This window comes from Magnolia sinica, chromosome 9, assembly GCF_029962835.1.
Source record: "Magnolia sinica isolate HGM2019 chromosome 9, MsV1, whole genome shotgun sequence".
NCBI lineage: Eukaryota > Viridiplantae > Streptophyta > Magnoliopsida > Magnoliales > Magnoliaceae > Magnolia > Magnolia sinica.
The window spans coordinates 2549720-2572269 of NC_080581.1; the positions used below are offsets into that span (position 1 = coordinate 2549720).

Here is a 22550-nt window from a genome sequence, read left to right on the forward strand (position 1 = left end):
AGAATGAGATAGATCTAAAATTCAAATGGACCCCACCATAGAAAATAGTGGGACAATGACATGCACCATTCAAAAACTTTTAGGGGCCATACTAGTTTCCGATGAAGCTGATATTTTTATTTTCACTTCATCTATCTCTATGTTAACTTATGAATAAGATGGATCTCAAAAATACATCACTGTGGGCCCTATAAATGTTTCAACGGTGGGTGTGACGGTTCCCACGGTTTTCTGTAGCGGCGACACCACACTGGATCCTGAATCGCGACAGAGGGGAAACGAACCCCACTAGGAGCGGATTAGGTGCGGCCCGAGCATCACCGAAGAAGCTGCGGCACTTACCATGCGGCCCACCACGATGGACATATTATTCTATATCCACGCCGTCCATCTGTTTTTTCAGATAATTTTAGTGTATGATCCCAAAGATTAAGCCGATCTGAATCTCAACTGGGACATACTATAAGAAAAAGTGGTGATTGAACGCTCCACCATTAAAAATTCCTAGGTCCCACCGTTATGTTTCTGTAATTTTTGTTTTACTTCACCTGTTGATAAGATCCTACAAACATGGATGAAAGTAAAAAAACAATTATCAGCTTGATCTAAAACATTTATGGCCCACAGGAAGTTTTAACGGTCATTCTCCACTGTTTCCTATGGAATATTCGAACTGAGAATCTTATCTACATAATTTTTATTTTCATGCTTAAAAATGATCTGGAAAAACGGATGAACGGAACGGATATAGGCTATGTACATCAATGTGGGCCCAACGGCAGGGGCCGTACCGTATTGGATTAAGCACGTGGACGGATTGGATAAAACACAGACATCATTGTTCGAGTAGTGAGTGTGTGGGGGTGTGTGTGCGTGTGTAATAATAATTAAGGAAAAAAAAAAAAAAAAACTAATCCACTCCTACCGCACTATAAATGCGGAAGGGTATTTACGACAATTCACGGGGTGTGAAGCAGATCATTCCTACATCGAAGAGAAAAACTTCAATGCTCTGGCAGAGCGTGGTGGATGATACTCAGGCAGTTCGAAGTTACTAGGAAATTGCGTACATGGAATAGAACTACTCCAATTAAACCGTCCAAAATTATGGTCCCAGTTCAGACGAGTCATGAACAAAAAGATACACATATTTGATTATCTTAATATCGGATGGATTTATGGACACTTATTGGACGGTGAAAAATCAAAACCATCCCATGGTCTTCTTTCAAGTAAAAAAGTATCGTCCTTCAACCAAACAATCTGATTTATGAGGATTACGCATTATAATCCGTTTGACTTAAGTTAATGTATGCCACATGTACATATCTGGATACCTGCGTATCATGCGTCATACGCTGCCTGAGTATCATATAGCTCCTTAAGAGAGACCGTTTCCTCTGGACGCGGACCGCATACTGACGCTTCCAGTGACTACGTCGCTACTGGTCGGTGCTATGTGGGCCCCACCATCATGTCTATATTTTATCCAAACCGTCCATCCATTTTTTAAGCTCATTATATTCCGTAATTCCAAAAATTAAGGCATATCCAAATCCCGGATGGACCATATCACAGGAAACAGTGGTGATTGAACGGCCACCATTAAAAGATTCTTGGGGGCCACAAAAGTTTTAATCGAGCTGATATTTGTGTTATCCCTTCTTCCAGGTCTATGTGACCTAATCAACAGGTTGGATGGAAAATAAACACTGGGCCCTATGAATTTGTTTAACGGTGGGCGTTCAATCATCGTTCTTTTCCCGTGGTGTAGTCCACCTGAGATTTGGATCTGCCTCATTTTTTAAATCCTACCATAAAATGATACGGAGAATTGGATGGACAGATTGGATAAAACAAAGACATCATGGTGGGGCCAAGAACACTGACTAACAGCGACGTCGGTACTCAGGACAGGATGCAATCCATTTGGAGAATAAGCTTATTCCACAATGTTGTGTGGGCCCACAGTGATGTAGATCCAAAAATCCAATCCGTTCATAAGGTGATGCTTTGAATTCCACACTATGTTGTAAATAATCAGGCCGATCAACCCCAGGTTGGTCACACCACAGGGTACAGTTGGATGGAATCCCACCACTAAAACCTATCAGATTCTGTATGGGGTCCACTGTGTCCTGTATATCCCATCGAATTCATTCATAAGAATTATCGCACCATGATGAATTTACTCGATAAAAATAAGACAGTTCTAAAGCTTCGTTGGGACACACCACGTGTTTCAAAGAATTAGGATGATTGTACATAGTGTGGCCGATATAAATATTGGATCCACATGATTTTTTGTATAAATATTTTAAAAAAATGTTTATCACATGATGGACGGAGTGGATTCTATGAATTATCAAGGTGGGACCCACACACAACATTGTAGATAAAGCTTATTCTACAAACGATGTAGAGGAACCCGCCTAAGAAAAAAGAAAGCGCATTGGTTTTGCAGGCAGTGGGAGAGAGGGAGAGAGACTGAACAGCGACCGTTGGCTGTACCAAAGAGCCCAAGATCGTCTTCACGGTAATCTGGCCACTGCCAAGATCTTCCAACACGATTCCAACCCCACCCAACAGAAAAAACAAGAGCAAAAAATATTCAAAAGAGAAATGCGAATTATGAGAATCTTCAATCAGAAAAAGGCAGTAAGCTTAGGTCTCTCTGTCTGGTGAGTTTAATCCTTCCCCCTTACCTGATTTCCTCATTCTATTTTTTTTTTCTCATATTGAATTGGCGAGACACATATGTTTATTTCCGTGATGATTTTAGTATTGATTGAGAGATTTCTCTCTTTCTTTTTGGTGGGCTCTTTTGTTTTTTTATTTTTTTTTTTGTTTTTGTTTTGGGTGGGTGATCAAAGATGTGGATTTGAAGATATTTCAATCTTGGGTGGAATGGTTTTAACGGTTTGGATAATTTTCTTCTTTTAATTTTTCAGTTGGTTTTGGAAAATGCTCATTTTCTAATGGGTTGATGTGAAAATCCATGGTCTCTTGAATTCTCTTGTGAGTTTTGGAGAAGTGGGGTTTTTTCCATTTTTGGTGAGAATTGATTCATTTCTGTTAGGGGTCGTTTGGATGCCTGTAGCTTTTCGATTTGTAAACAAGTTACACCTGAAATTTTCAGGTGGAAGTTGTTTATAGATAAGTGGAATCACTTCTCATAACTCACAGGTGAAATTTCCTGTCCAAACACCGCCTGTAAGTGAGTTACTTGTAAGTCTTGTTGGTTTTTTATGATAAGATTGCTTGTTTTCTGTTATATTTGTGGATATCCATTTGAATTCCCATGTGGGTTTGGAGAGGAGCATTTTCTAATGTATATGTTTTTAATAAGTTTTTAAATTGGGTCTTTTTGGCTTTTGTGAGAGGTGTTTGCTTATTTTCAAATGGGTTTCGTACAAATGGCCCATTTAAGTTTTGGAGAAGAAGTCTTTTTTCAGTTGGTATTATTAAGAAAATGCTCCTTTTCTAATGGGTGGTTGACTGGTTGTAAAATTCCATGTTTTTTTGTCGAATTCCCTTGTAGGTTTTGGAGGAGAGTCCCCCCTTTCTTTGTTTCATTTTGGGTGACAATCGATGCATTTCTGTTATTGGGTCTTGTTGGTTTTTATGATAGGAGTGCTGGTTTTCAGTTGGATTGTGGAAATCTATTTGAATTCCCATGTGGGGGAGGAGCATTTTCTGATGCATTTTGAAGATTTTTTAATGGGTCTTTTTGCTGTTTGTGACAGGTGTTTGCTTATTTTCAAATGGGTTTCTGTAAGTATCCCATATAAGTTTTGGAGAAGAGGTCCTCTTTTGGTTGGAATTAGAAATGTTCCTTTTAAAATGGTTGTTGTGAAAATCCATAGTCTATTGAATTCCCTTGTGGGTTTTAGTGAAGAGTTTTTTTTTTTTTTCCCCCATTTTTGGGTGGCAATTGATTCATTGCAGTTATGAGGTCTTGGTGGTTTTTATGTTAGGGTTGCTTGTTTTCAGCTGGGCAGTGGAAATCCATTTGAATTCCTATTGGGTCCTTTTGGTTTTTGTGACTGGTGTTTGCTTATTTCAAATGGGTTGTTGTAAATATCCGGTGTAAGTTTTGGAGAAGAGGTCCTCTTTTGGTTTTGTTTTCATTTTGCATATGCATTTCTGTTATTAGGCCTTGTTGGTTTTCGTGATAAGATTGCTTGCTTTCAGTTGGATTGCTGTGGAAATCCATCATGTTTTGGATCCCATTGTGGTTTTCGAAGAAGCCTTTCCTAGATGTATTTGTGAAGATTTTTCAATCTTGGGTCTTGTTGGTTTCTCATGTTGGGTTGCTGTAGATGTGCATGAGCTGATTCACTGTCTCTCTAAGTCACCACATTATTGTGCCTCTAGATTGTGTACCATATACATGACACATGTATGATCATCCAAAACTAGGCATCCGGATTGATCTGGCCACACTACATGAGTGGATGAAAGGAGGGCCAAGATGGACTCTCCTTAAGCATGTGTGACATATCCCATGTTATACGGAATCCAATTAGACGATGGGACCCACTAGCCCAATTGGTTGGTGCTAAAAGTCCCTTTGTATCAACCCATTGCTAATTGAGGGCCTGTACGCCAACTATACAGCAAGGACAGCCCATATGGTTGTATACATGTAACCTTACAGCTGATATATGAAGAATTAAGATTATATTTGGATGCTTTATTTTAGGGGTGGCAATGGCCAGGGTTGGCCCTAGCTTTACCCTGCTCCGTTAAGCTCTAGCCCTGGCCCTATAGGGCTAGGCCAGGCCTTAACTGTAAGGAAAAGTGAACATAAAAAGGCAGGTTCATATCGGTGCACAATCCTAGCCATCCCTCAAGTGGGTCCCAGAGTGTAGATGGCTTGCTGAAAGGAATCATGCCCATTCCCAAACAGTTTACAAAACAAGTGTATGGCCAAAAAAAAAGTAAAAAAGAGCAAGCTTTTCTTAGCTGTCTATTCGTTTCTAACACCACATCTTTAGTGGGCAGGCCTGACTTTTGGGCCAAGGCATCCCCATGGCAGGACCCTCGAGATGGACGGACTGGATCTCACACTCCTGTTCAACATGACACTTGTCTTGGTGCCCGGGTCCAGTCGTCCCAAGTTTAGGGCCCCAGCCCTGACTCTGCAGGCTGTGTTAGGCTGCCATTGCTATCCTTACTTTATTTCAGTTCCTTGTTTAATTGGTTTTGTTGTCAGCAATTTAGTAGGATTATACAAGTGCAAGCAAGAAAGAATCATCAAGAAACTTCCTTTTAGAAAATTCCAGATGAACTTATGGCTTATATCAAGAGAGCTGGACGTTTGGCATAAACACACTGATTAATGATTGAATGCAAGTTTATTTTGAGGTTTTCTTTTGCACTAGTCGTTTCTAGTTTTACTGACTAGAAGACTTCATACAATGAGGGAGGGATCGTACTGTCCATTAATTTGAGTCCCTCGAACAGTCCATTAATTTGAGTTTTGCCATCTGTCTCTTCAAATGTATGGTATTGTTGGAGGCGCATACATCCTAAGTTCAATTCTTCCTAATAAGGACCTTTCCTCACTGAATCTGAGTCATTGCTTTTTGCCTTTAGTATTCATTTGTCAGCCACCAATTAAAGTGTTAGGATTATCCAAACGTTTTGAATTTTGAACCATGGCTGATTCACTATTTGAGCTATCAAGTCTCCTTTTTCGAAGGGTAGATTATTGCTAATTTATATGGGGTAAAATAGATAGTTGGTTGAAGTTTCTCAATCTCTTGATTTTATTAGAAGATTGCATGCTTTTTAGGATCAAGTAGCATGTCGCAGGAATGGATGATGATAGAGTTCTCTTTTGAATTTGTTCCATTCATCTTGATTAATGTGCATCCTCTTCTTCCCTACCTTTCTCTTATCTATCTTTTTTCAAGAAGAAAATTTCAAATTTCAAATTATAGATTCACTGGTAGGTCTGTGTATAAATTATTTTGGTGATTGTGGAAATCAATAAATTGCGGTGATGAATTCATATATTTAAGTGTTCTATTTGTCGAGAAATGCTCCAGTGCTTTCAGCACACTATAAGTTATCATGCTCCTAGTTGCATTGGAACAGTTTGCATTGGAACAGTTAAAACTGTCCAATCCATTGATCTAGAGTGTAGATTAAAACTGTCCAATCCATTGATCTAGAGTCTAGACTGTTCATTACGTCCAGAGCACATTGTATGGGCTACCACGAAAGCTTCACACTGATACGACGAATATTGACCATTTTTTTTAATCAATGGTCTTTAATATGAATGGTCAAGATCATTTACACAAAAATAGGCCCATCAACAATTTGATCCATCTAATTGTTAGGCCATCATTGATTGCTTATGATTCTAAAGAATCACTTCCATTAGACAATTTTAACCATCCCATCCATGGCTTGGAAAAAAGGATGGCTATAGACAATAAAACAAAATCAGTGATGGATTTAATCATCTAATCAGGTGATTTTTTTCATGGTTGCCTAGGAGTTGTGTTTTGGAATTAATGGACATTTCAGATTGATCGATTGGACTGTCCCATTGAACCGGTGCAACTAGGGGCACTATAAATTATAGTTCTCTGAGAACACCGGAACATTTCTGCTATTTTTCCATAACTTTTAGTTCTGATATGTCCAACCAAATTAATCTTCAGGGCTCCACATCGTCTATGTTGGTGAGGATCTTAGAAGGTTATGAAAGGATGACTATTTATGTCAGCAATTGGCATTTTGATTAACTGGGTCAGCTTGCATTAGCCCGCTTTCTATGCGGAGACGATATGACAAATGCTCGCAAGAGAATACTTAACCAGGCTTCTGGAAAGTCTTCCTTCTCCAAGAAGGAAATTGGGTCTAAGAGAAATCTCACAATACAAAAGAAAAGCAGCTGCAAAATGTCCTATTCTAAAAGATGCAAACTGAAACCAAGATCTGTAAAGACGATCGGTTCGATCCGATCCAAGAAAAAGGCATCGGAGTTTTCTGGTGGTGGTAATAGGAATAACTCTCTCAATGGAAAACGGGTGAGAAGAACTATGCAGAAACTCTCCAATGTGAAGGCCAACAGGAAGCAATCTTCCTTACAGCTTGTAGCTGGGAAACCTTCACCCTTGAGACGGAAACGGAATGGGGAAAACGCTGCTGGTGATGGAGTTCAAAGAATAGAGAAAAGGAGAAAGAAGAAGAGGAAGGAGCGTGTTGAGCCAGACGAAGCATCCCGTTTGCAAAGAAGAACAAGGTACCTGCTGATCAAAATGAAGTTGGAGCAGAACCTTATTGATGCATACTCCGGAGAGGGATGGAAAGGTCAGAGGTATGTAGCACTTACCTATTCCCATTTAAATTATGGGGTGCTCCAGTGGTACTGGTACCACCGTGAGCTTATGGTGGTACTGGGCAGCTGTTGGGCCCAGTAATGTGTTCACCGAATCCAATCCGTTCATAAGATGCGCCATCTCAGAAAACCCCCAGAGCCCAAAAATCAGCATTCTCCAATCCGTCCCTAAGATGGTCCAATCAGCGTGTGGGCCCCATATTGGAAAGAGGTAGATGGATTAGAAAACTTCAGTAGCCAAGTTCTTCATAGCCATATATTTGTTTTGCAAACTGTGGCCCACCTGACCAGTGGACCAACCTGATTCTTGGGCTAGGAAATCAATATAGTGGTGCTGTCCTTGGCTCCTCGTGTTATATGTAGTAGAGATTAAGAGTTTTTTAAGCTTTTATTTTCAGTCGGGAAAAAATTAAGCCAGAAAAGGAGTTACAAAGAGCTGTGAAGCAAATATTGAGATGTAAACTTGGTATCCGTGATGCAATCCGCCAGCTGGAATTGCTTAGTTCTGAAGGATGCATTGAAGATGCTGTGATCAACCCGGATGGATCTGTTTTCCATGAACATGTACGTAATGTCGTATTTTCTATGGTTGTGTATTTACATTTTCATACTGCATATTGTTGGACATTGGCTTCATTTCAGCCTTGAAGCAACTTCTGTAAATTATACCCGTTTTCTATTACTAAGGGGCAATGGTAGTAAGCTCTCTTCTTTTGATACATACACCATTTCTTTCTACTTTTGTTGTTCGAATAGTACAAAACTGTTACTTTCAAAAAGGGGGAACAAAGAACGATACAAAATTGTATTCTGGGGCATGTCCAGTGGTACCAGGCAGATGTGGGACCCACATGATGTTTTTTCACCATCCAACCCGTCTATCCGATGTGTTGCCTCCGAAAAACCCTTTCCAAAGTTCAGCCTGATCCAAAATTAATGTGAGCTTTGAGGGAACGCCTGCCCTTGAATTCCAGAGGGGCTCATCTGAGTTGCAAAACAGTCTGAATATTGGCACGACCATTTATCTGGGTTGGATGAAGGGTCTGAATGGCCTTGATTATATATGCACAACATGGTGGGTCATCTATGTTAATCAACGGTGGGCATTCACTCTTAATATGTGCCATGTGCTGTGGCTCATCTGTGTGTTGGATTGGTCTGATTTCTGGGCTCTGTTGGTTTTATGAGGTGACGCATCTTATGGATGTGTTGGATTCTGTGAACGCATCACCAGACCCCACATCTGCCCAGTAACACCATAAACTTACGGTGGTCCCAGTACCACTGGAGTGTGCCCCTTGTGTTCTTCTCTCTTTCTCTCTAAAAAAAAGACAGAAAGAAAAGAAAAGAAAAGAAAAAACCTCTTCTGATACAAAAGTAAAAGATACCAGAAACATTTGGTGTATATATCATCCGCATTACTAAATGATCTAGTAGAAAGTCCTCTATGGTGTTTGGGGACTTGGATATTTACAACTCTACTTTTCACTGCTAGATTTTCTGTGCAAAATGCAAGTCACGGGATGTTTTCCCAGATAATGATATAATATTATGTGACGGGACGTGCAATTGTGCTTTCCACCAAAAATGTCTGGAGCCTCCATTAGCAACTGAAAACAGTAAGCCATTCTTCCACACGCTTTACTTGATATTCATTGCGCAAATCTCATCTTTCAGAGAGTTGAATATATGAAACGGTTGATGTGAATCACTTCAATATTTTTTGAAGTACCTGTACTCTTTCCTAATTGACTTTGGGCATGGCAGGCTGAGTCCATATTTTCCGATTACCCCATTTTAAAGTTCTCATTGAATTTTTGATGATTTTCATTTTTTATTTTTCAAATGTTTTGGGAGACTTAAAGTTCATTAATTGGCAGCTTCCATTCAACTGCTTGATGATTTCTTGGGGTGATACATATTGCTATCAATGATAGGACATTTCAATGAAGTGTGAGGTTTCCTCAAGTTGCAACTCTTGTTCGATGCTATTTCTCAGCACATGAGTTTCTCGGGAGATTTTCAAAAATTATTGGCTTTTTTTCTTCTTTGAGATACATTGCGAAAAAACTTGCATAAAAATAAACGTATGAGAAAATAAAATAAATAGGAGAGAAAATTTAAAAGAATTAAGAAAAAATATCCATATATTGGAAATTGCGAAAATATTACAATTATATCATGACATTTTTAATTAGTGATAGTTTGAGTTATCATTATATTTTCTTGATATACGATCATTCAAGGAATGTTGTGAACTTTTAATAATGCTTATCTGTCATCATTGTTTTGAAAGGCATGAGTCAAAGGTGAGACACTGGGACCTTTGAACAGGTGAGGCATAAGCCTTGGTAACTCATGTTTATTTATTTATTTTTAAAACTTCTAATTAAAAATTGATTTTTTTTTTTAAAATTTTTTTATTTATTTAAAGGGAAATAGAGACACAGGGAAAGAAAAAAAATACAATTCAAAACACTGCCCATTTTTTGTATCATTCTATGTTGGTGTTTTCAAGAAGTTATGCTCACCCTTCTAAAATTGCTAGTAAGAAACTTTCCACAAAGAAACTTCTTGTGATTATTCATCCAACGCTGCTATTTCTACCATTCATCTGTCACCTATCAGGTCTCGGATTCTAGTCTTCATCTGATTTTTTAATCCATTTTTTTTTTTTTTTTTCCGCTTTTGGTCTTCTCTACTTGTAGATGTAGATAGCATGGTTTTAAGACTCACAACTCAGATGAATTGACTCGGACTCATTGGGAACCGATCCAGTTCGGCACCACAAGTCACCCCCAACTTGGGTGACTTGCGAGAGTCACGAATTGATTCAGGGTCAAGCGAGTCAATCTGAGTTGCATGGTCTTTTAACCATGGCAGATAGTTGCCATGCTGAGAAGCAACTACTATAATGAAACTGACTCAAGTCTATCGTCCAGTACCTCCTGGAGATCAAGGATGGCTTTGCAAATTTTGTGAGTGTAAGATGGAAATACTAGAGGCTGTTAATGCACATCTTGGCACCCGCTTCACTGCAAATAGTAATTGGCAGGTTGGTAAATGTTCCTGCTTCACTGCAAATAGTAATTGGCAGGTTGGTAATTGTGATAACTGGAATGGTAATTCCAGATGCCCCATCTTCAAATGCCAAATGCAATAGATGTGCCAATGAGGCACACATGCATGGGACCTTTTATATCATTAGGGTGGTTCCCACAGTGCATGTGCCCCATTCTAAAAATCTGGCAGGTCCACTCACCAGGTGAGCAATGCATGCATGTTTCATTTTGGCCGCTGTTTATCATTTTGTTAACCGCCATTTCTTAAAATGTGTGGCCCACCTGATAAATGGACCACCTGGATTTTCAGGCTAAGGAAAATTCTCCATGGGACCACTCTATGAACGTCTGGATCCACATGTGGTGCATGTGTTGGCTCTTGAAGATGGGTGAGCTTTCGTCTTGTAATAATCTTCATTTCACCTTTTAAAGGCGAAGTTATCTTTCACCAATTTCGATATGATCTGATTCAAGAGTTGCAGTTTTCCCTATTCATCTATACTAATAATTAAAATTACACTTTTGAAACCATAATAGGATATTTTTAAGGAGGAAGCTACTGCCCCTGATGGTGAGAATACATCTGTTGATCCAGCAGAAGAATGGCCATCTGATGATTCAGAGGATGAGGATTACAACCCGGAAATGAATGAAAAGGTGTGCAGCCGATTGGGAACGGAAGAAGAGGACCTGTCTGATGATGCTTGCAGTTCAAGTAGCTTATTTTGGTCATCTGACGAAGCTAGTTCTCCAAAAAATAGTTTTAGTGGAGGGTTTCAGGCAAAAAATCAAAGGAGAAATTTAGATGATTCGATCATCAGCATTGATTCTGATGACACTGATGATCGTGAAATAATGAGCTGTCGGAGGCAGCGGAAGGATGTCGACTATAAGAAACTGTATGATGTGAGTGCATGAAGCTCTTGAGTTCTCAACTGCAGTAACAAAGATATTTATTTGTCGTAGTGGGTTATGTATATATGCATTTGGTTCTTTGAATATTTCATCTCAATGCTTAAATTTCTGTCAAACAATGCCATCCGTCCAATTAGTGGATTTTTTCACATTGCCTTTGCTGTTGGCTACAATTTCATCTTTAACCATCCATTCACGGGCCAACAATCAGATGACCAGGTTTGTCCATCGGGGGTGGTTTTTGCAGCATTCCACCCTGGGGCTTACCTGAAGAACAATCTGGTATCACTGAAATGTGGGCCCTATGGAATGCCTGCCTTGACAAAAATTCCAGTTGTTGGGGCTGAGTATTTTATATTTTCACAACATATGTATAGAACAAGATATTTTTGAGCAACTGTAGCTTTCATTTCCAATTCATGTTTAGGCGCTGAAGCCAAATATTCATGTTTGCTGTTTTGTAGGAAATGTTTGGCAAGGCAGAAAATGAACAATTAAGCGAAGATGAGGACTGGGGCCCACGTAGAAGAAAGCAGAAGGGGAAGGAGTCTGATGCAGGCACTGTTATGGCTGCGTGCAATGATGAGGCCCGCTGTTTGGGTAATGAACTAACTGTAGAAGTTAAAAAGAAACAGCCGGCTGTTTCCCAAGATAGGAAACCGCTCTTCAGGATTCCACCCAATGCAGTTGAGGTAACTACCATCCCTACTCTTTGAAAAAAAAATTATTCATTTCTTATCTCTTATCAAATTTCATTGGGATAATAGAATCGTGATGTAGCCGAGGTGGGTCCCACTACTAACTGTTCACCAAAGGAGAACCAAAATCAACCTTTGCCTGCAACAAATCCATGTCAAAGAAAGATGAATAACTCACTGCTGTCACTGTGCAACAGCGATGTGTTTGCATGATTTATTTTTAACATCAGCAGCCCATTTTCCTGACTGTGGCCAATTTTATTGGCTATCATTGCCTTTGATTATGGAGAATGTAGAGGTCCTTTTTTTTTGGAATTTTTTGGTGGGCCCTGTCATAGTTTGAAAACCCGATAAATTGACTCGACTCGATTCGACTCTGTATTTAATAATTTTATATTAAAAAAAATGAGGGTTAGGACTAGATATTTAACATTCTTAGTTAATAGAAGCAATGTAAAATGCAAATGTTGTAATCAAACCACTCAATGGTGCGCTGCTTAAGTTCATCTTCCCTCTAGCGGAGGTCACGGGTTCGACTCCCTCCTTCCTCATTTACATTTTATTAGTGTTCATACTGTGACTCATCGAGTGACTCGGTTTGAGTCACCATGAGTTGTGTCCAGTCAGAGAGTCATTGTGAGTCAGGATTGAGTCAGACCCAAGACTGAGTTTCCCAGCAACTTGGCTCGAAACCTTGCCAAATCAAGCTGACTTGTCCAAGTTTGGAGTCAGCCCAGCAAGTTTTCGAACTATTAGCCCTGTTTATGGTTTTCAAGGACCCCTTTTAGGTCACATCCATTGTTGATTTTCCAAAATATTAACCTCTGTTATAACAGCATGGCTAAAATCCTACTTTTAGGAGAGCTTGGTGAGGGAATTGGTAAGTTTTGGCAGCGATGGATGGTAGCAATCTCATAGGACTAGTGTTTGTTTATTTTTTATTTTTTATTTTGAGTAATTGAAGGTACTTTTTCAGCTAAAATAACTTTTCTTTCTTCATATTGAAGAGCACCTTTTTCATCGTGTTCTTCTTATGTTTAGAAAGTTGCTCATTCTATCCTTAAAAAAGAAAAAAAAGGAAAAAAGAAAAAGAAAGTTGCTCATTCTTCTTCATCAACTCGTGACCGTTCTATTACTTTGCTTGTTGATGCAGAACAATTAACTACTTGCTCTAAAAGCTCGAACTGATAGAGCATGGTGAATTAATCCCTTTATCTCATAGCCTAGGCCCCGCATCTATGAGTTAGGTCATCGGCCGAACCCTCCTCGTGGGCCCCAAATCACATGGGTTTTACCCTCTCGTGGGTACCAAATCACATGGGTATTGCCGCACATGAGGCGCCCGCCTCACATGGGCCGCCCACTCCGAGTGTGCCCTCGCTTCCCATAGGCCACCCCACTCGAGCCCAGTGTGAAAATGTCCCCACATCAATCACTCCTGGTGAGGAATCGAACATGAGACCTCCCGCTCTGATACCAATTTGATGCAGGACAATTAACCACTTGCGTTAAAATCTCGAATTGATAGAGCATGTCGAATTAATCCCTTTATCTCATAGCCCAGGCCCCACATCCATGGGTTAGGTCCTCGGCCGAACCCTCATTGCGGGCCCCAAATCACATCGGTTTCGCCCCCTCGTGGGCTCCAAATCGCATGAGTTTTGCCTCACATGAGCCACCCACCTTACATAGGCCACCCACCCCGAGTGTGCCCCCGCATCCCATAGGCCACCCAAGGTGTCCTGTATCCGTTACGATACGGCCGTATCGGCCGATACGTAACGGAAATGGCCGACACTGTTACGCGATACGGGATCAAAATGGGCATCCCCCCGATTTGTGACCGTAACAGCCGTTACAGGGCCGTTACGGGCCATAACGGCTGTTACGGACTTGTAACGGCTGTTACGGGCCTTGAGTCGAAACGGGCACTTCCTCGATTCCGTGACTGTAACGGCTCTTACGGACTTGTAACGGCTGTTACGGGCCTTGAAAAATAGGGAAAAAAAGGAAAAAAAATTACCTTTTTTTCTTTCTTTTCTTCTTCTTCTTCTCCTTCTTCTTCCTCTTCTTCTTCTTCTTAGGCAGCTGTAGCCTTGCTGCGGCTGCGGCTGCGGCCGCTGTGGCCTTCTTCTTCTTCTTCTCTCTCTCTCTCTCTCTCTCTCTCTCTCTCTCTCTCTCTCTTCTTTCCCTCTTTTTTCTTTTTGGTTTCCCTCTCTCCCGTTTTTTTCTTTTAAAATCGGAAGCGGATTGACTGGTGTTGTAGGTACATGTCATGCTAAGACGAGCATTGACACTCCTCGAGCTCCGAGTTGTATGAACGGTTCAAAGGAGATCAAAGTTACATGGGTTCCACAGTGATGTATTTATTATATCTACACCGTTCATCTATTTTCAGAGATCATTTTAGAGCACTAACAAAAAAATGAATTATATCCAAAGATCGTCTGGACCACACCAAAAATAGCAGCAGAGATAATGATTTTCACCGTTAAACAATTCGCAGGCCCCACCGTAACGTTTATTTTCCATCCAATCTGTTCATAAGGTCAAAAAGACCTGAATGAAGAGGAAAAACAAATTTCATATTGATCCAAAACTTCTGTGATCCCAAGAAGGGTTTCAATGGTAGACGTTTAATTCCCCACTGCTTTTTGCAGTGTGGTCCACTTGATAATTAGATCTGTATTATTCTTCGTGTCAAGCCTTAAGACGAGCTCGTCAAATGAATGGACGGTTTAGATATAACACATACCTCATGATCAGACCCGAGTGGGCCCCACCATGATGTATATATTTTATCCATGTCATCCATCCATTTTGCGACGTCATGCCCTAAAATTATTTGGCAAATGGATGGACGGTGTGGATATAACACATTCATCACGGGTGGGGCCCAAAAAACTTTGACACGTGTGCTACACTTCACAATCCGAGTCCCGCCTAATTCGGGCCCTTAAAAAATTGTACACGAGACATATATTAACTTAAAATTTACCAATTAAATTATGGACTGCAATTGCTAACTCACAATGCCAAAATCAAATTGTTTGAATAGTTTTAATTGTTAAGTTGTGGACTTTTATTTTTTAAAATAGGGCCTTTTGATTTTTTTCATGATTCACTATCCAATAAATTTCCACCAATTCATAAGTGGGATAATGGCAATAAATTGCATGAATTTGAGGCTGATTTGGGGCATAGATTGGTCCTCCAAGTCAGCCCCAAATTGGCAACATCATCTACCTGAATTTAATTTCATTTTTTTAAAGAACTATTAGGAGAATGATATCAAATTGTTAAGTATATAAATTAGATATTTAGAAAATTAAATATATGAATTTTGTAGTCAAATTCAGGTTACCTGGTTTAAAAATTAATCAGACAGTCCGATACAACTTCTCACCAAAGAGTGGACCGTTACTCCACCATAAACATGTTCCAATTTATAAATGAATGCATATTTGGAATGGTTAGAATATTATGGATTTAATCCATACATTTTCATATTTTTTTAGAAAAAAAAAATTGCACCGTTACGGGCCGTTACGCCCCCGTATCGCCGTTACGCCTCCGTATCCGTATCGGTATCGGAGGGCACCGTTACGCCAACCGATACCGATACGGGATACCTTGAGGCCACCCCACTCGAGCCCAATGTGAAAATGGCCCTGCATTACTTGTGCTTCCATATTTTTAACTATTCTAATATGGTTTTTGGAATTTTTGGGATTGGAACAATTTCTAGGTTCCACTGAACTTTAAATGTGAAGAGAGAAAAAGTACTCGTAGCATTGGGCCCGTTTCAAGCAAGGTATTCCAAATCGATTCCGTAATGGCTGTAATGGCCATTATGTAACGGTAATGATCATAATCGTTATGTGTTACAAGGCCGGAACAGCCGTAATGGCCATTACAGATACAACAGGCCATAACGGCCCTGTAACGGTCCTATAACAGTTATTTCAAAAAATAAAAAGGGCTGTTAGTTGCGGCCCATATCGTAACGGTGACCATTATGGCCACCGTTACCGTTATGGAACACCTTGGTTTCAAGCCTGTAACAGCAGTTGCTATAGTCTGTAGGTTCAGCAGGTGTCGTTTGGTTTGTGTTTGTGAGTCAATCAGTTCTTTGTCAGTGGCTTTGCTTTGCAGATTTGTTAATGAGCCTTGGCGCCTACTACCACCCGTAGGCTCTCTCTCTCTCTTTACTTGCTGTAAAGGGTGCCTGGACAATCGTCTTTCTTGATCGATTCCAGGTTCGCAACTTTTTATGTTTATCTTTTGCCCTCCACTTCTATACCAATGGCTCCTTTTGGGGCCTCATTTTATTACAGTAGCAATCCTTTTAGCAATAGAAGTTAGAAAGATGTAGTTTATTATTATTATTATTAGTATATTTATTTATTTATTAATAATAATAATTTTTTAGGTGAAGTTAGAAGGCTGTAGTGGTAGCATTTTTATTGAAGGTGACAGATTGGTCATCTCCCTTCAGCCCATTAGCAGAAAGATTCAGATTACCACATTGGATCGGCCTATTCGATGGCTTTATCCTTTCAATCATTGTTGGCACGGTCACAAGCCTGCTAGGTTATACCTGAGACCCCAACAACTTCTCCTTCTGTTGGTTTTCTTTCATGGAAGGATTAACAAATCCATGGTACGTTGTTGGATGTATACCGTATCTTTCTCCTCAAATTCAGCTGTGCAGGAGAATATACCATTTTGGTTTATGTAGGCCCGTTTTGTGATACATCTCGTAGCTGAATTCTGCTCTCTCTCAACCCTTTTTCTAGGGGCGAAAAGTAGTTGAACTGCCTTAATTAGTTCGGCTCTTAATGGGCCGGTCTTGGGTAAACGAAATAAAACTTTTAATAGGTCCATCCCGATAGAATACTGTACCAGATCAAAGGCCATTCATCTAGTAGGCCTTCCATAGATGGTCCATGTGGAAAATCCCATTGATCAGAGATCATCTCCATCCATACAACAATGTTGAGATGTAGGCACATCCTTTTAATGGATGACGAATATCTCTGATCAGTGATACTTTGCCTCCGTTGTCCACTCATGGTGGGACCTAGTAGCATGGACTTCCTCGTTAGTAGCAACATACTTAAAATGGATCTCTGCCATTGCTGAATGTTTCTCAAAATCCCGAGCAGCCAGGAGTCCACTGCTTTATCAAAATCAAGTTTGAAAGTGCACTGCATATGTCGCCTATGGCTAGAACTAATCCAAGTCTATGGGATGTCATCTGTATGTCCACTCTTTAAAAAACAACATTCCAATTTTTTTTTTTCTTCTTTGCACATGTATGCAGTCTGTATTCTACTTCTAAATGTAGAATTTTTTTGATACTCTCCTAAGCTATTTGATTTCTGTTGTATCCTACCAGAAGCTTCGCCAGGTATTTGCTGAAAATGAGCTTCCTTCAAGGGCTATCAGGGAGAGTCTTTCAAAGCAGTTGGGTATTGCATTTGAGAAGGTATTCATGATCATTTTTTTTTGAACGATGAGAGAAATTTATTAAGAGAGAAGGCCAAAGCCAGACAAAACAGAAAAAAAAAGAACTATACAACAACCTGGAAACCCTTATTAGGCTGCCCAACTTTCTGGGAAACGGTCTACAACCTTCGAGGCCACTGCCCAATCGATTACATTCGTTTTCTCTACCTGAAAGACTCCCTCTACCTGTCCTGATCAACTCCTGAAACACCTATTGTTTCTCTCCCTCCAAAGATACCAAATACCGGCCAACATAACATGACGCCAAACTTTTTGTCCCGCCTTCGAGTGCCACCCTTCATGCCACAACAAGAAGAACTGATCGATAGAGTTAGGCGAGACCCACAAGACTCCAAAAAGGTTAAAAAACTTTTGCCACAACTGCCTCGCATACTCACAATGGATGAAAGGGTGATCCACCATCTCCTCATGTTGATAACACATCACGCAAACATTAGGGAGAATCATCTTCCTTTTCCTAAGATTATCGACTGTAAGCTCCTTGCTACTCCCAACTAGCTAAGCAAAAGCCGCCACCTTAGACGGCGCTCCATAGTGCCACACATATGACGTTGGACTTATCCCTCCATTAGAAACACCTCCCTCTAACAACTTGTAGAAGGATCTAACTAAAAAGATACCGGACCTCTCTACCACACCATCAAATCCGGCTTGGATACCTGCGGCCTCACATGAGCTAGAAGGGACAAGGTATTTGCGAGGCCTCAACGTCAGTCAAATGCCTTCTACACAGCGGAGCCCAAATCACCTCATCATCTTTGATTGAGAAACAATTAGCCACCACAATCCCCACCCCTGAAGCCCTCCTAGCTACCAACGGGAAGGCCTCCCTCGAAGACTGATCCCCCACCCAAACATCATCCCAAAACTTGATCCGCATCCTGTTACCTGGAGAGAAACAAATACCTTCCCACACCTTCCTTCTAATCCACACTACCTCTTTCCATACCGAGGAAGCCCTACAAAAAGAAGAAGAATGAGTCCACCAACCCCCATCATCTAACCCATAATTCCTTCCCACTACCTCCCTCCATAAGGAGTCTTCTTCCAAAACCTTGAATTCACAAAAAAGAAGAAGAATGAGTCTTTCCATACTGAGTATTCATGATCGATCTGCAATCTAAATATTAAAATTCACACAAAGCCTTGAATTATGAAATTATTTTTGTGCAATCTTCTAAAATTCAAAAAAGCTTGGAATACGTTTGACAAATGTCACTTTTGAGTGTATCCTTTTTTATTTTTATTTTTGTGGCATTCCGAGTTTTGTACAAATTGTTGCTATTTCATGAATGTCTAGAGATGTATTTATGCAAATTGTTGCTAGTTTCGTTGTGGTATTCTGAGTTCTTCTTTCCTTTTAAGATAATGCTTCAAATGGGCATAATCCTCATGCATCCAGACATGTATAGTGTGGTCATGTGCCCATTCTGTACAAGTGGGGTACTTGCTCTTTTGATCCTGACTATTGATCTCTTGTTCACTACCAGGGATGTGGGGTGTCTCAAGAATCTTCTATATTAGGAGTTCTGTCCTTTAGATCAGTGGCCGATAAATAGACAGTTAACAAACAATACAAATGATCCAGGAAAGGCCGAATGTTGGACAGCTAACAACTTTCATTCTGAAAGATATTTGGGGCACACCTCTATCCACAGAGAGGGCCTAATTGGATCACGGCTTGGATGACTAAACCATGCGCCCCACTTTTGCGGAATGTGCTTATGATGATACTTTTCACATCCCAATACATCAGAACTTAGTAATTCCTTGATGCAAAAAGAAAAAGAAAAAGAAAATCCACTCAACTGTCCACTATTAGACCATAAATTTAATGTTTGCCTGGTAATTTTTCAGGTCAACAAGTGGTTCAAGAATGCTCGATACACGGCTCTTAAGATCAGAAAGGTGGGGTTCTTTCCCAGTTTCTTCATGTAATGTGCCCGGTACTTATGAGATGTTGAAGCCCTAAATTCATTTATCTTGGTGTTTTTGTCGTTGTTCTCCTTTTGTACTTGTGCTCCCATTATCAGCAATGAAAAAAAAAAATGATATAAGTCCCTGTGATGCTTGATAGCATAGCAGTTAATATATGGCTTGCATGCACATTGATCCAGACCATCAAAATGTGAGTCCCATGTAGATGGAGCAGAACCCAAAAATCACGCTTGTTGGACAATCTTAACCATCTGATATTGGCCACTTAATCTGGACTGCTGATGGTTTCTTTTCATATATCCATTTTATGGCCACCATCTGGACGGTTAATCCACAACAAGATCCATGATTCGGACAGTATGGATTGACATACATGTAGTGGATGAGACGTCAGCATTTAAGAGATGGTGCGCGCATCATGGTTATGCCTTGTTTCTTTCATGCGTGTTGGGGTCTGTTTGGGCAGGGGATCCCACATTATTGGGATTAATCCTAATCTTGATTTGGTAGGCCCCATCCCCTCCAAGTCAGATTGGTGATGCTATGGTGGCACTTTCCCACGCTTAATTGCAATTACAAGTGTGTTCGTGTGTGTGTGTGTGTGTTTTTTTTTTTTTTTGGTCAGCATGGCCCCCCCCAAACTGGACTTGGGGTTAATCCTGATTTTGCAGGATCCACTGCCCAAACAGATCCATGTAGTATGATTGAAAAACTTTGGTACGGAAGAACTACCAAGTAAGACATATCAGTCTTCTCTGATTCTACCCTCGGCATTGGAAACTTTTTTTTTTTTTTTTTCCTTTTCTTATTCTACAGGCAGAAAACACAAAGCAACTCTGCAGTGACAGCAAGGCTAAAGGATCAAACATGGAAACTGTAAAGAATCATAATGCTGACCTAGCAGCATCAAAGGCTAACTCCTATCTGGTCCATTCATCAGTGGCCGGCATCCATGTCCCCAAAAGCTTGAGGAGAATACGTTTGAGAAAGAACCCCAAGTCAATATCTACTCCCTTGAAAAAGCAGCGGAGTAGAGCAGCAGGCACGCTGTCTCCCAACACAATAACGGTATAATATCTTATTCGATCCTCCCACGTACCTTTTGCATGCTTGGCAAAGCTTGCACCTAAGCTGTGCATCCGGAGGGGCCCAGCATGTAGATGCTCCAGCCCAAAAATCAGGTGTGTGATGCTTGTAAGAAGTTGTTGGATGGTTCAAGATAACTTGCCAGCGATCCACATCCAATGTGTATGTGTGGCCCACCTAATGATTGGAGTGACCTGATTTTTGGGCTAGGGCATCTTCATTCTCATGCCCACCTAATATATTGCTTGGATGTCCACATGGAAATAGCAGAAATCTATCATGTGTGGCCAACCCTTACACAATCCAATTTAAGCACAACATGATTAAATCCTGGCCATTGCTGCAGAAACTAAGAGCAGCTCTTATAGAGAATCAGTTCCCTTTGATATCTTCCCAACAGGGCTTATCAAAGCAATTGAGCATACCTTATCGTCAGGTATGTCATATTGCCATTTAACAACATGAGCAACTACTAAATACATTTACAAGGGGAATTATAGAATCCTCAATCTGAGGCTTTGCAGTTCACTTGGGTTGACAGTTTGATAAGTTGGGCCCACTGTCCAGTAATCTAGATAATTGGTCCGTTTTCTTCTCACTGTGAATGGATCACGTGCAGAAAATATCCCAGATCAGAAGATCCTAGCTGCCAATCTTGGGACATTTTTTAGTTGAATGTGGACCATTGCTGGAGTATTCTTTTTAACTGTCTGCTTGTAGGCTGAGAAGTGATAGGTTAGAACTTAGAATTGTACCATTGAGGATGTTTTTGGGCCTTGTAAAAAAATGATAAAAAAAAGGATGTTTTGGGGGCGTAATCCATGCATGGTGGGATGCAGGCACTCTGAAATTGTACACGTGGCGCGCGCTCACACACCCATGCATGCACCCCACATGGGCACTTGAATGCGGGACTTTAGTGTTGAAATGCAGTGTCTACCACTGAACCATGTATCGAGACCCACATTGCGGGACCTACCATGATTAAATCATAACCTCAAAATCAGAGAGAATAAAACGATCCCAGGCCCTGATTAATTGACATATGCTGAAATTGGATTGTTTACTATTTTTCATTACAGCATCAATTAATTGTCCATTTAAATAACCAAATCAGTGTAACTTATTGGTTTATGATCCATTGACATTGGGGCCCACTATTAGGACAGCTTAGTTAGAGTTACTTGTATGCCATGTGTGTAGTCTCTCAGTGCCAGTGCATCAACCATCACACTGCTAGAGTATCAAAGGTGTTCTCAAAGACCAATGGTCTAGATTGCTAATTAGTTGTCTTATACTTTTCAGGTGAGCAATAAAATCTACAGTAAGAAGCAAACGAGCATTTCAAAAAGAAGAAGTGCTTTGGAGAAGAAGAGCATCAGCTTCAAACAGCAAATCACTTGCTGTGCAAACGAGATGACCGGCAATGAACAGATGCTAGTTGAGATGGAGAGATTGTTTCGTCTAGAAGATAGGATTGAGAAACTGAAGAAGGTAGTGAAAACGTGCATAGATAAAAGTCATGCATCATCGAATGAGACCCATTTGGACGAACGACCTGTAATCTATGTTCCAGTTGCTGAGGTGAGGGAAAAAGTGCGATCTCGTACAGTTAATGGATCGTAACACCAGCTCCTCTGCATCTTCTTCTCGTAATCATTGAAGGAAATGAAAATTGATTTTTTGCATTTTAGTTCAATTGCCTTGCACGATGGAATTTCTTCTTATTGGATTGTGATTTGCAACTATTGGATCAAATCATCGAAATTTACCAAAACCCAGATTGAGATTATCAGCAATGGTAGTACTCATTTGGGTTTGAGGAAAAATGGGTCATGGAGCGTTGGAAGAGCTCGAAACTGTGGGAGAAGAATGGGATAGAAAGCATATGGTGATTTACAAGGCGTTTGGGTATATCTGAATCTCCACTCTATCAGATTCCATTTTTCCTGAAGAAAT

At 40.4% G+C, this 22550-nt stretch overlaps 1 protein-coding gene across 5 annotated transcripts; it reads left to right on the forward strand.

The window, feature by feature from the left end:
• The first annotated feature begins 2417 nt into the window (after positions 1–2417).
• On the forward strand, positions 2418–22279 carry LOC131256654 (pathogenesis-related homeodomain protein). Of its 5 annotated transcripts, none has more exons than XM_058257612.1 (12): positions 2418–2681; positions 6681–7339; positions 7759–7924; positions 8856–8979; positions 10303–10457; positions 10960–11328; positions 11802–12029; positions 17437–17526; positions 19425–19475; positions 20322–20573; positions 20938–21027; positions 21897–22279. In XM_058257612.1, the coding sequence occupies exons 2-12, from the start codon at positions 6807–6809 to the stop codon at positions 22215–22217; spliced, it is 2379 nt and encodes a 792-aa protein (XP_058113595.1). In that variant the 5' UTR covers positions 2418–2681; positions 6681–6806; the 3' UTR covers positions 22218–22279. The 5 variants fall into 5 exon arrangements, with proteins under 5 accessions (XP_058113595.1, XP_058113596.1, XP_058113597.1 ...); XM_058257613.1 differs by having other exon boundaries at positions 10303–10415; XM_058257614.1 differs by lacking the exon at positions 20938–21027.
• The last annotated feature ends 271 nt before the right edge of the window (positions 22280–22550 follow it).